Here is a 14,285-nt window from a genome sequence, read left to right as displayed (position 1 = left end):
GTCTTAGTGAAACACCAGTTTCCCATGGACCATTGGAGCAGTGCTTGTTAAAAGGGCCCAGGCCCCTTTAACTGAACTGGGCTACCTCTGTCGTTGCCTATTGATGAAGTAACATGTTGGGCTTTGCTCTTATAAGACAACAACTAGAATACCACATGGAGAGATCCAGGGTGACATCTGAATCCCATTGTTCTAAGATTCAAGGTTTTTTCCTTCTATGATAGAATAAAAATAATCTTCATGAAAACGTAAGTACAAGGTTGTCAAACTCTGTACCTTCCCAGAATTTGATCTATGTTCAATCTTTGCCTCTTTGCCAGAACAAGAATGTTTGTTTGAACACCTTGCCTGGACTAGAAGCCTCATGTTGATGATTTCTTCACTTAGAATCATAGAATCGTAGTGTTGGAAGAGACCACAAGGACCATCCAGTCCAACCCCCTGCCATGCAGGAACTCTCAATCAAAGCATTCCTGACAGATGGCCATCCAGCCTCTGCATAAAGACCTCCAAGGAAGGAGACTCCACCACACTTTGAGGCAGTGTGTTCCACTGTCGAACAGCCCTTACTGTCAGGAAGTTCCTCCTAATGTTGAGGTGGAATCTCTTTTCCTTCAGCTTGCATTCATTGTTCTGGGTCCTGTTCTCTGCAGCAGCAGAAAACAAGTTTGCTCCCTCCTGAATATGACATCCCTTCAAATATTAAGCAGGGCTATCATATCATCTCTTAACCTTCTTTTCTCCAGGCTAAACATACCCAGCTTCCTAGGTCATTCCTCATAGGACATGGTTTCCAGACCCTTCACCATTTTGGTCGTCCTCCTTTGGACACGCTCCAATTTCTCAATGTCCTTTTTGAATTATCCCAAAATCCTTTGAGACAGTCTCTCAGATCCTGGCAGATGTTTTAATTCTATACAAAGTCCAGTCAAGTCAAATGTATGGATGAGCAGATATATTTGCTCTTCCTAGGAATATATGTGCTTATTTACTAACCAACAAATTAAAATATGCAGCATTTCAGATAGAAATGATCAAATATAAATGTTCAAATTCTTAAACACATTCTTGATTTAGAAAACCGTCTTACAGCAGAGGGCTATTTTCAGAGAAAGATATACAGACAGAGGTACAGGATGAAATGTAACTTTTATTGTATCTGACATCTCATCAAAAGGCAAAAAAGAAAAGAAAAGGATTATGGTAGTTATTTTGTAGAAGGTAAGTGATTACACTAGAATAAAGCACTTTCTGTAATGGGCAAGATTGAATAGAGGTAAATTGGTACTTTTTACTCTCAACTGATTCACTTTCAGTAACTTCCAGTCATGGTGCAGTTATTATTGGGGGAGGGAGTTTTCCTTATAATTTGACAACACAAACACAGATTTATTGATTGATTCCTACCCTCATGGCCTTCCTATATCAATGGCTGGAGAAAAATAATAAAGCAAAACCCATTGTAAGATTCAGAATAAAAACTTACTAAAACACAGTACACTGGTGCCTCGGGTTACGAAATTAATTCGTTCCGCCATTCCTTTCGTAACCCGAAAATTTCGTAACCCGAAAGCACTGGAAAGCCTATAGCTGCACTTTGCAGCATTTGAATTTCGCGCCGAAATGAATTTCGTAACCCGAAAAATATTTCGTAACCCGAAACAGTTTTTGCCAATCCAACTTTTTCGTATCCCGGAAATTTCGTAACCCGATCATTTCGTATCCCGAGGCACCAGTGTATATGGTTGGTCCTCTGTATCAATGGATTCTTTTTCCATGGATTCAACCATTCACAACTTGAATATATTCAAAGCAAATATAAATTCCAAAAAAGCAAAATGATTTTGCCATTTTTATATAAGCAACATATCTTTATATTTTATATAAGCTATCATATCTGTTACTAAATTTAGAGAGGGGAAGCCAATCATGCATCTTGCCCCCAGTCAACTCAGTGGCCCTGATCGCAGGTGTACAAAGGTGAGAACAAGTGCCATTTGCTTGATATGCTGGTGCAGGGCTAGGTAGCACAGCAAATATCATGGTAAAGAACACTTCCTCTTGGCTTTCTTGATGTGTCCACGGATGGTCATACTTTGCCCATGAAATTATGATGCATCCATTGCTTCAAGACTGGTGCTTACTCAGCAGGTCTTGCAGTAGACTTCAAAAAGACTGGCTACTGAGTGCATACGGTAGAAGATGCCCAGTGGCAGCGAGATCTTGACTACAATGGCCCAGAGCGTGAAGCCATAGAGTGACTGCTCAATTTGGCTCACCAGATGTGGGCGGGTGCCATAGGCATATAGAATCCACACCTAGGCAAACAAAAGAGATAAGGAAAGGAATCAGATATTCCAGTTATTATTTACATAAGTGTTATTATAGCAGGACTGACATGTATTTTTGGTGAAAAACAAGCTCCTATTTGTTTAGTACATGTCTCTATAGTGGTCACCGGTGGTGTAGTGGTAAGCTTTGATGTGTAGTGGTCTTCATGATAATCTCCATAACCACGACTAGAAGGAGAATCCTAATAGGCTGGCAACCATGTTGATCTGCATCAGCAAACAAGTTCTAGCAATTTTAATCTATTAGAGCAACTCTTGATTTCATTCAGGATCAGGCCACCTCCAGATACTTTCACATTAAGTAGGTTGTTGCTTGGAAAATTAACCCCTTACAAAGAAGACTGTAACTATTCTTAGAAAGGAAAGTGAAATTGGAATGTACAGTATGTGTGACAGATTGTGGGAAATATAGATTTTATATGCTTCTTTCTTTCACATATGTTAGTGTTCATTGCATGAACATATGATGGTGAATGGAGCTTTTTACATATCTTGTAAAGTAGGCCATAGTTTTAGCATCACCTAAATATTTCTTCTTTCATCACCGTGCATATAAAACAACATTTTGGGAAGATGCTAGGTTAGATCCTTTCTAAAAGAGGATGATTTACCTGAAGAATGGAAGCCTTCAGTTCTACAATTTCTTTTCGCATTTTGAAATGGCACAGTCCCAGTAGGAGTGCAGTTGCTGGATTTCACTTGGTAGTTACAAATGTGTAACCTACCATAGCTACGCAGCTAAGCAGTGACTCCTGGCCCCAACACTCCAGTCTCCTTTTACTGGGCAGCAATGAGGATTTGTTCCCCTGTTGATTGAGAAGCAACTGGCTGATGGTCCCACCCACCTTCCATGAGTGATGACTATTGCTTAGGAATGGAGTGTGGCTTTGGTGCGACCTCCGGACTCTTAGGACCCATGCATCATTAAAACAGCATACCTCCAAAGAGACCCGAAGCAGCTTTATTTTGGCAGTCTGTAACAGGCCAGTGTGTCCCTACAGGAGATTCCCTTCTACACCCAAACTTCACAAAAGTGAATAGAAATTATCCTCTTTTCACATTTTTTTGCAGCACCTCTGCTTCTGACAGAAACCAAACCTACTCACCGAAATGTTGTAGAAAATAAGGAGAATCGAGACATTCTGTAAAATTTTTCTTCTGACGCTTGGTCTTTTAGGTTCTATTTGAGATTGTGAAATATGGAAGAGGGACTGGTTACTATCATAGTCAGTCAAGTGTTGATTCTCTAAATTGGCCAAGATGTTGGTCAATCTGTGAGTTTTGGAGAGAGACCCATTGCTGATTTGCTCCATGGGACCTCTGGAAATTGAAAAGACCCAGTTTATATCAGCAAGGTCAGTATTGTCTTGGGCATCTGCTTCATTGTGATAGAGGCTGGAATACAAAGCTTCAGTAATGAACAGATTCTGTCCCAGTATCTGAATGGTCTTGCAGAGAGAGAAGCAGAAGTCCAGAAGATGGAGACTGCCACTGGTATGGAGAAAGAAGATGGCTACCAAAGAAAAGATGGACACCATGAGGGGACCACAGGAGCTGCCCAGAAGTAAGGTTACATCTAAGTTTCTTACCACACTCTTATCTGAAGAGAGAGATGTGCCTTTCTTCTTCACCCTGTGGGTGGTGATGCCAATCAAGGTTGCCAAGAACATGGCAGATAACAAGACAGAGTTGAAGATGTAGTATGTTCGAAGGGCTTCAGGAATGGTTTCAGGCAACTTGGCAAGCACTCCAAATGATATCATCACCCCAAAAGTTGCTGAAATGGCCAAAGCCCCTAGCACCAGTCCAACAAAAGCCCCACTGAGGTGGAAATGTGTCCTGTGAGTTAGTGGAGGCTTCTGGTGATGCCCTTCCCGCCCCGTGTTCTTCCAGATGATGAACAACATTGTAGAAGAGAAGAGGCTGAACTCAATATTGAAGGGATGCAGGTAGGCAGCACCTTCAGAAAAGCTGTGGCAGAGGCTGGTGATGCAGATGCAGCTGTTGGTGCTGGAGCTCCCTGCAAGAAGAGCAGGAAGAGAGTGAGTGTGTGTGCTTTCTATTGGTACTCCTGCAACAACATGGCTCCTAGATCATATTATTATTATTATTATTATTATTATTATTATTATCATCTTCAATTATACTTTACCTTTTCCCCACATTTGGGACTCAAGGTGGCTAACAAATTAAAATGAGTACAGTATAGCTAAAAACATTAAAAAGATCAGCATTAAAACAGAAACAAATGATTTACTATATTAAAACAATTTTTAAAATTAACCAAGCAGTTAAAAATAATACAGCACCCTCTTAAAAGCCCGTTCTTTAAAAACCTCCAGTTCTAAAAGCCTGTTGGAATAAAAAAGCCTTTCTCAGCCCAGAGTAGGAGAATAAGCAAAGGGTCATTCTGGCCTCCCTGGGAGGGAGGTTTCAGAGCATAGAGGCAGCCACTGAGAAGGTCCTATGTTGTGTCCCCTCCAGCCATGCATGTAAAGGTGGTAGGACTGGGAAAGGCCTCTCCTGAGGATGTCAGGTCCTAGAAAGGCTCATACAGGGATATATTGTTCTAACTGGAAGTGGTGCCCATCCTATTCCATTAATTTTGAGCAGTTTTTTACTGGGATCCGCCCCCCCCCCCCCCCCCAAATCTTCAGCTCCTTTATGATATCTTTACAGCAGTGTTCAGCAACTGCTGTTCATTTCATCCTTTCAGAATGGGAAAGAAAAACTCTTTAAAAAGCTGGAATAAGACCAAATGGGACAGGAGGCATGGTGAACTGAGGAGGCTCTGACTGAGGGCCAGGTTCCAAGGGGGTCAAATTCAGAACTAGAACCTGATGTTATCAATTCCACCCTAATGTGAGCTCCTCAAAATAAACAGCAAAGTAGCAGAGTGGCAGGAAGAAAACACAAAGCATTTCTGCTGAAAGAAAAAGCTGTTGGATTCTATTCCTGCCTTTGATAAATTTTCAGAACTTGGCCAGTCCTGTACTTTGTCACTGTTTGCTATTTTCCTCTCCCAGAGAAGAAGTGAAGTCTGTACCATGTGGGGTCTGGGAGGTCTCTCCCTTGTAAGCATCATAAAATTCTTCTAGCTGCTTCATGGATTCATCCAGCACCACACTCATCCATAGGAGCACATTAGTGGCCAGAGTATGCATCAGCCCAAACCTAGAAATGAAAGGAAGGAAGGAAGGAAGGAAATAAGTAAGATGGTAAGTAAGTAAGTTACTGCAGATCATTGAGAGATACTTTGCCACTTCACAGTTAGGTACAGACATTGATTCAGCAACTCAGTTGGGTTATTATTCTTTCTGACTTTCTTAACAATTTCATGTCCACTTCATACACTGGGATCTTTCTATAGCAGAGCCAGATCTACCATTAGGCAGAGTGAAGTGATCTAAACATAGTGGAGATGAGAGAGCACAGTGACAAGAGATCTCCCAGCTATTATCGCTGAATTTCTCAGCTACTTCCTGATTTTTAAGGGTATCTGTGTACATCCCCCAATCTGTCTTGGGCTTCCTAAACTAAATGAGACATGGCTCTTACAGACTCTTTGCCTGAAGCCTGAAGAATGAAGTCACTTCTGTCCATGTCACAGAATGGAGAAGGGCTATTCTGCTTTCAGATACAGAATACTAAACCAATTAGCATTCCCAGCAAATGGCTGGCATATCATCATCTGTATAACTGAAGAGAATAGTCCTACCTGTTTATGTGCTGGTGTTCTTGGATGCAAACCTTAGCATTAAACAGCAGCAATGAGACCTGTAAGAAGGGACACGTGTGAGAGAAATGCAAAATTAAAGAAAGCATACCACACCACTGCTAGCTATCAGTTGTATACATTTGAGCTAATGGGAGGCTTTTTGAAACTATGACCTTTCCTGTAGCTTGTAGATTACCCCAAAGAGTAATCAGGCTTGAAAAAAAGCTTCCCTTTGGCTCCAATGGGAGTCTTTTTCAAGCCTTGTAAGGGCTTTTTAAAAGGGGGAGGCTTAAGGGGAGGATTTTTGTAGCACTTAAAGATAAAGGTAGTCCCTTGACATGAATGTCTAGTTGCAACCAACTGTAGGGGGTGTGGACATCTCTGTTACTAAGCTGAAGAGCCAGTGGTGTCTGAAGACAAATCTTGTGGTCATGTGGCTGGCAGGGCTGCACCGAATGCTGCTACCATCCCACTGAAGTGGTAACTATCTATCTACTTGCATTTGCATGCTTTCAAACTGCTAGGTTGGCAGAAGCTGGGACTAGTGATAGGAGCTCACCCCATCATGCAGCACTCGGACCTCAAACTGCCAATCTTCCATCAGAATTGGTGTCTTAACCACTCATACTTATACTCAGCATCTCATACTTATGGAGGTCTAATTTCTACTTCCGTACCCACCAAATGTTGTTGTGTGCCTTCAATTTGTTTCTGACAAGGTGATCCTAAAGCGAACCTATCACCTTTTTTGGCAACATTTGTTCAGAAGGAGTTTGCCTTTGCCTTCTTCTGAGGCTTAGGAAGTGTGACTTACCCAAGGCCACCTATTGGTTTTTCATGGCCAAGCAAGTATTCAAACCCTGGTCTCCAGAGTTGTAGTCACACATTCACACCATTACACCATGCTGTCCTCACTTGCAGGGACCATTCAGACTACCTTTTACCCCGGTTCAGAAACCGGATTAATCATGGGAAGTTCATATTGGCCCCAATTCTTCCACAAGTGAAATTGATGGTTTCACACCCGTTTAGGGCCAAATGTCCCTTGGTGCGGGTCTTTTGAAAGCAGAGTATTTCCTGTATCTTTTGAGAAAAACCGGGTCCCGGCAAATATGAACTTCGCCCCGGTCATGATTGGGTCAAGTTCAGGGGAGGGATTAGGTCAGAGGGAGGTCAGAGGGTGGAACATGCCTCCCCTTCAGCGGGGAGGAGGAGGAGGGGGAGGAGGAGGAGCCAGAGGAAGGAGCCGGAGGAAGGGTGCCATGGAGGGCAGGATTGGGGCCAAAGAGCAGGAGGAGGAGGAAGGGTGCCATGGAGGGCAGCATCAGAGTGAAGGAGGAGGAGGAGGGGGAAGGAGCAGGGCGAAGGGAGCCATGGAGGGCAGGATCGGGGCAAAGAAGGAGGTGGAGGAAGAAGGAGCAGGACAAAGGGTCAAGTTCAGGGGAGGGAATTAGGTCAGAGGGAGGGCAGATAGTGGAACATGCCTCCCTCTCTCAGGCAGCTTTCTCTCTCTCTCTCTTTTTGTATTTTTAGTTTTGACAGACTATGCGAATACTTTTTCTACAGGGTGATACATTTTGATAGAATGGGTCTGCTTGTGCTACATTTCCCTTTCGTTTGCTTGCTGCCGGCACTGCACCTCACTTTGCAAGAGGCTTTTTTAAAATTATTTTTTTGTGTAATATGTCAATGCTACAATATGAATGTTACAAATGTTTCCCTTTCAACTTGGCAAATTGATACAATATGTGAATGCTTTTGCTACATATGCATATGTGTGTATTCTGGGGTCGCAAGGAGGGAAAACAAAGCAAGAGGATGCAGAGATGGCATTCTGGGGTGAGGAATTATTATTATTATTATTATTATTATTATTATTATTATTATTATTGGAACGGGATGGCATGGCATGGGGGGGGGGAGGCAAGGGCTGTAGCATTTGACTAGAAGGGGAAGCTAGATGCTGGAAGGCTATGGAAACCCATGACTTTGGGGGAGGCAGGAGGCTGGCCTCTGAGGGAAATGCAAGAGCTTCAGCATTGGGCTTGAAGCAAAGGGAAGGGAAGAGGTTCCAAAGAGGAGGAAATGCTGGGCTGCAAGCGAAGGGGAAGCCAGAGGCTGGCATTCAGAGGGAAGGCTGTGGAAACCCATGACTTTGGGGGAGTCACACTCTTTCAGCCTCAGGGGAAAGGCAATGGCAAATCTCCTCGGAACCAATATTGCCAAGAAAGCCCCAGGATTCGGTTGTTTTAGGGTTGCCATAATCCGTAATGCACCAAATACACACAACACACACACACACCTGGAGGTTTTTAAATTTGGCAGAATATGCACATACTGCTGCCAGTTTTTTAAAAAAGGAGGGGGGAAAGCACCCATTTTGTTGGCCAATGTCGGTAGGATACGTCACCTTTGACGAAAGCAGAAATACATTTCATTGACAGCACAGGAGTCTCCATTTTAAACCGGTACCGCAAATGTGAACTTCAGAGGGGTAAATTGCCCCAATTGAGATAAAGGGTAGTGAGCACTTGTTTCCAGGCAGATTCGACATGGGGGGACCTGGATATGCCCAGTTCTATCCAGGGCAAATGGGTGAGTGGGAATGGGACTGCAGTTCTGCCAAATTGCCCCTGCTCTGTACTACAGCTAGTGTTGTGATGCTTAAGCATCTTTATTGTTGTGGGGATGTGGAACAAGGTGATAGGCTGTGTAGTCTGCATCCAAGGTTTTAGTTCTACAAACCTATTCCAAAATATTCCTTAGATTCTCTGAAACCTGGTGGACAGCACTATCTCTTAAGTGGTGGTGGGCATTTTGCAAAGAGAAACAAACTCTAGATGTGGATTGGATCTGAGGAAGAAGGAAGCAAGGCAGAGGATGCTAACTCCTGGAGGGCAGAATCTGGCTCACCTAGTGATGTCTTTAATAAGTATCTGAATCACAGCTAACCTCACCTGTATGATGGTAAAAACAGCTTGCACAATCGGGAAAGTGGTGATTAGCATGGAAGCACAATGCTGCAGCTCATAGTAGTAGCCCAAGGAGAGGCAGTCCAAAACTAGCGTGGCCAGTGCGAAGAGAGACAGACCACCTGCCATGACAAGAGAACACTGTCACCTACAAAAATTGTACAGGCAATAGATTTTTCAGACCTTTCTCATGGTTTCTGAGGAGTCTGGAAAGGTTAGGAGGACAGTTCATGTCCATTAATGCATAACAATTATGTCATGTCAGCTATCAAGGCTGAGATACCATTAATTACAAGAGGGGCCATTTTGTTAAGCTAGAAATGGGCAAAATATTCTTGCACATGTAGGGCTGACATCCTGATAGTGTGTCCATCCAATATGAAATCCTAGTCCATGCCTTCTCCACTCTGCTGCTCTCAGTACAACCTCTGCTATCTTTCATTGTTGATAATGGCTATGGATAAGAGGGGTTATCCAAACACATCTGGAGGGCAACCTGTTCAGGAAGTCAGTCCCTTTATCTGGTCACTTTTAAAAAAAGTGTACTGGCTTAAAAAGCAAGAGTAATGTGGGAAGGGTGTGCGGTTGTGGTGTAGACAGAATAAACACCCCACTCTCCACCACTGAACAGCTCACATATGTAAGGCACTGTAACGAACCACCTCATCCTCCACTTTCTGAAAATAACTTTAAAGAGCACAGTTGGGTAGATACGGATCCCAGTTTGCATATGTGGCCACATTCCATGATGACTCAGCCCTCACTCCCACAAAAAGCACTGGGGCCCTGTTGTTGTTGTGGTTGTTGTGTTCCTTCACATTCTTTCCAACTTACAGCAACTTAGGTTGCTTGGCAAGATTGTTCAGAGGGGCTTTGCCTTTGCCTTCTTATGAAGCTAAGAGAGTGCAACTTGCCCAAGGTCACCCAGAGGGTTTCCATGGCTGAGCAGGGATTTGAAACCTGGTTTCTAGAGTTGTAGTCCAATGCTGAAATCCACTACACTACACTGGCTCCCAGTCCTTTCATACTAGATAGTTATAGCATTATGATTCCATTTTAACTGCCATGTTCGCATCCTATGGAATCTTGGGGTTTGTAGTTTGGGAAGGCTGAAACTTTTAAATGCCCCTTCCTAAACTGCCAATCCCACAATTCCATAGGATGGAACCACAGAAGTTTAAATGACATTATAGTGATATAACTGTGTTGGGGAAAGGGTCCTTGGAGGAAGCCAGTTAGATTCCTCAATGGCTATTGCTTGATCAGCATGAGTTTCCCTCTCTGAGCATTGCATTGTTCACCTCTTTGTTTGTCAAAGAGATTTTTCCTTTGTCCTGAGAGGGACAGAAGAAAAGGCAACAAAGGGTCTTTTTCAGTATTTCAGAAGTCCCAGATGTGGGTCTTATTTTTTGTCACCCACTGCTTTGATTAATAACTTAGGATCCTGGTAGTTTTTTTTTTAAGTAATTGACTGTTTTGAATTATGATCTCTTCTCATTTCTTTTTACAAATACATTGAACTGAAAACTGGAACTGATCTGATTTTCTGGGCTAACATTAAGGTTAACCTTATTTATGCATTAGTTGGCTTGGCAGACACATATTCACATGGTTGAAAGGAGTAGAAACTAAGCTCCAGAAACCACCTTTCTCCAGATTTGTATACACCGTGATTCTTGCATTATGCAGGACAGAAGAATGATTAAAACATGGGCAATGGTTATCTCTGTAGAAAATATACATAGAGTGTCTTGGAACTTTACCCTACCTCACAAGGCTGGAAGAACAGGCATACTAATTTGTTACAACCCCTTATGTAATGAATTGTTTGCTAGTAAATTTTCATTTTTAAAAATGTTGCATTTTAAAAATGTTTTAAATGGTGCAGGCTTTCAGGGTCTGCAGTATGCCCACTCTGCTACAATACAACATGCTTTGATTTCTTTTTTACAGAAATGCCTACATGTTGGAAAAGCAGGAGGATTCATGGTTAGTCATCATCTCCAAGTGTTTTTGAGAACAAGTTATATTCCCAGTCTGGGGAACATGTGCCCTTCCAGATGCCACTGAATTCCAGTTCTCATCTTGTCTATCCAGCATGGCCAAAAGTGAAGACTGACTGGGCTAGAAGTTCATCCAGACTTTGTGGGCTGATGTTTCCCCAACACCGATATATGTATTGCAACCAATTGAGTTTTTGTAGCACCTCTACCTTTGAGCCAGCTTGCTCCAGCCTGGTGATCCTGATGCATTTTCAGTTGCTTGTTGCTGGCCGAGCGCCAGCCAAACCAGAGCATCCAGATGCAGGACGAAATCATGAGCACCGCCAGAAAAGCATGGACATTGTGACTCAACAAGCTGTGTTGATGCATCTCGGCAAGAAGCACAGCACTGCCCACAAATGTTAATAGAGCCAGATAGAGCAGGGAGAGTAGGGAACTGGATTGGGTGGTGGGTGCCATGGCAGAGCAAGGTCTCTCTCCTGGGCCCCTGGAGTGTGGCAGGGTGCAGCTCTGTACAGAGAGTATGACTGTCAAGACCAGAGAACAGGTTAGGCAGATACACGTATATGCTCTCTCTCTCTCTCTCTCTCTCTCTCTCTCTCTCTCTCTCTCTCTCTGCAACTGGCTAAATCCATACCACATACTACTGTGCATATTTTCACAACTTGCTTTCTCTCTTTCTCATACTCACTCTCACACACAGAGCTTAGCATGAGGTCTAATAATGTGGGAGAAATGTGCATGTCCTAGGTGAGTTTAAATGGCTAATGTTGTGATCTGGCAGTGCTGTTTCAACAGAAGTCTAGCTCACTGGCAGGCTACAAAGGAGAGCTGTCTCAAGACATCTTGCTACCAAAAACAAATGCCCCTCCCTCCACATATAGAAGGCAACTGTATTGGCAACTAAATCTCACCTCAACACTTTCAGCAGCATTTTCCATAATGCCTGAGGGGAGCAGCAGTTTAGTTTAGGGTGGATGTTTCCCACTTGTGGTGCGAGAAGGTATTTCAGGGGGTGTGAGAAATAGCGGCTTGTGTCCTTGAGGGACCAGTCATAGCTCATCACTCAGCCAGCACCCAGTGTGCCTTGAGAGGTGGTTGTAGGTTGTGGTGTTACATAGATAGTAGTTTCATTGTTTATTTAATCAAAAGGAGAGAACATGACAATTTATAATAATTTACAGTTTCTTTTGAAATAGAATCTAATTGTTTGATTTAGATTGGCATTTTATGCTCTGAATTAAAAGCTTATTTTTAAAAAAAATCAGTTTTTTCACCCACAGTATTGTATGTGGTTCAGTTTGCAGTTTAAAAATAAGAAATTAGACTTCTTCCTCTTCAAATGTGACATTAGTTTTGTAGGAGGTGCAAACAATGACCAAATACAGTGTGCCCGCGCCATATGCGGGCGCGCCATACGCGGCCTTGAGCATACGTGCTCAAGCCGCGGCGCGCACGTGGGGCAGAAGGGGCGGTGCGTCCCATTCAATTGAATGGGTGCGTGCGCCCATTGCGCCCCGCGCGCGCCCGCGCCGCCATGCCACCCGCACAAGCCCCATTGTTTCCAATGGGGCTCGAGCATAGGCGGAATTCGCCTTACGCTGAGGGATCCAGAACGGATCCCCCGCGTAAGGCGAGGACGGACTGTATTTATGAGGGGTGCATAAAAAGGTTGCGAATCATGGGCTTTGGGGGACAAAAACCACAATAAATATACAAAGCTGACTGCCAACATGGGCTTGATGAGAAGGGCTAAAGGTCTGAAAATTAAAAAATATGAGGCATCATGACTTAGAACCTTATGACCTACAATACGTTTCTTGGGAATTGTATGCTTCTCACTAGACAAACAGACTGATTAATGAGACCATTTTTTCTCTTGACAGTTGGATGATGGTAGAAGCACAAAACTGCAATAAAAGTAATCACCCTGTTTTTATTAAACATGTTGGTTGAGTCTCCCACACTACCAAGAGATATTTGGAACTAATGTGCCAGTGGGGTGGGGTGAGGGCAAAGAAAGACTCCAAGCCTTCTGGATACTGACAGAAGTTGCCAATGTCTGAAATAGGAGATGCTCCCACCCACAAATAGGAATCTAGAATGGATGCAACTTCAACCCCATCTCTCAAGATCACTTTAAAACCATTTCAAAATTATACTGTATAATGACTCGTCACTTTAAAATCATAGAGTTGGAAAAGACCACAAGGACCATCTAGTCAAACCCCTTGCCATGCACTAAAAGACTCCTGAAAGATACCCACTCAACTTTTGTTTAAAGACCACAAAGAAGAGGCCACTATCCTCCGAGGCAGTCTACCCCACAGCTAAACAGCTCTTACAGTCAAGAGGTTCTTCCAAATGATTACATGCAACCGTTTTTGTTGAAATTTGTATCCATGGTTTGTGTTCTAGTCTCTGGAGCAGCAGAAAACAAGCTCATTCTTATCTTCTACCTGAAATACTTTCAGGTATTTAAATATGACAATCATTACCCGACCACTAACACCACCAATGTCTTTCTAATCACTAATATACCAGTAATACAATCCTTGAATATTAATTTGCATAATGAAACCTGGATTTCAAAGCCCATTTCCTCCTGCCCAGGGCTTACAAAACTAACTTATTTGGATTACAGCTTCCAGAGTTGACCATGCTAACTGGTGGATTCCAGGAGCCATTGTCCAAAAAAGGACGTTTTCCAAGGTTGGTTCCTGCCCCAGCTCCTTTTCCTTGTAAGAACTCACTCACCTGATATTGGCACACTGCACAGGCCTGTTCTTTCACTCACTCTTGCTAAGAGACAGCTGTAGTAGAAGTCTGGAAGAACTACCAGCACAAGGCATTAATATACCTTTGACGCTGGTCCCAGGGGGTCCACAGGAGACCACTCCACCTAGCTTAAACAGGGGCAGGGAGATCAAGATTTCCAGATATAATCTTTCTCTTTCTTTCCCTGCCCTATGCCTCCCTCCCTCTCACCCACCCATCCGCATTCAAATGTCTTACTGCAAGCTAAAAGGATTTGAACAGCCTGAATGCCACAGGACATAACTGAAACTCTAATACAGCATACCTTCCAGCACTGGGTTGGAGAAAAGAGATACACTTGCCTTACATTAACAAAACAGAAGGGCTTTTGATGTTCCAGTGAGCAGATAAAATAAGTAATTCCATGGGTCTGGTGAAATATAGCCCCCCGAAAGAAACATTGAAATATAATCCAGGCAAGCAT

At 43.2% G+C, this 14,285-nt stretch overlaps 1 protein-coding gene across 1 annotated transcript; it reads right to left on the bottom strand.

Moving 5' to 3' along the window:
- Positions 1-2,144: 2,144 nt before the first annotated feature.
- Positions 2,145-11,682, bottom strand: LOC149318449 (proton channel OTOP2-like). The gene is made up of 7 exons (XM_089507801.1): positions 11,659-11,682; positions 11,254-11,612; positions 9,027-9,163; positions 6,070-6,128; positions 5,398-5,525; positions 3,458-4,371; positions 2,145-2,318 (listed from the first exon to the last, which is right to left on the bottom strand). The coding sequence occupies exons 2-7, from the start codon at positions 11,501-11,503 to the stop codon at positions 2,145-2,147; spliced, it is 1,662 nt and encodes a 553-aa protein (XP_089363927.1). The 5' UTR covers positions 11,504-11,612; positions 11,659-11,682.
- Between the last annotated feature and the right edge of the window lie 2,603 nt (positions 11,683-14,285).

Source organism: Sceloporus occidentalis, unplaced genomic scaffold (assembly GCF_023333645.1).
Source record: "Sceloporus occidentalis isolate IW3139 unplaced genomic scaffold, rSceOcc1.0.p SCAF_2, whole genome shotgun sequence".
In the NCBI taxonomy this organism is placed as follows: domain Eukaryota; kingdom Metazoa; phylum Chordata; class Lepidosauria; order Squamata; family Phrynosomatidae; genus Sceloporus; species Sceloporus occidentalis.
This window is presented reverse-complemented; position numbering and strand designations above follow the sequence as displayed.

Coding starts and splice junctions, on each gene's coding strand:
- LOC149318449 (XM_089507801.1), bottom strand. CDS start 11,503: ATGGCACCCACCACCCAATCCAGTTCCCTACTCTCCCTGCTCTATCTG. Junction 9,164..11,253: donor TGGAGCAAGCTGGCTCAAAG/GTAGAGGTGCTA, acceptor TTGTCATGGCAG/GTGGTCTGTCTCTCTTCGCA. Junction 4,372..5,397: donor GACCTCCCAGACCCCACATG/GTACAGACTTCA, acceptor CTCTTCTTGCAG/GGAGCTCCAGCACCAACAGC.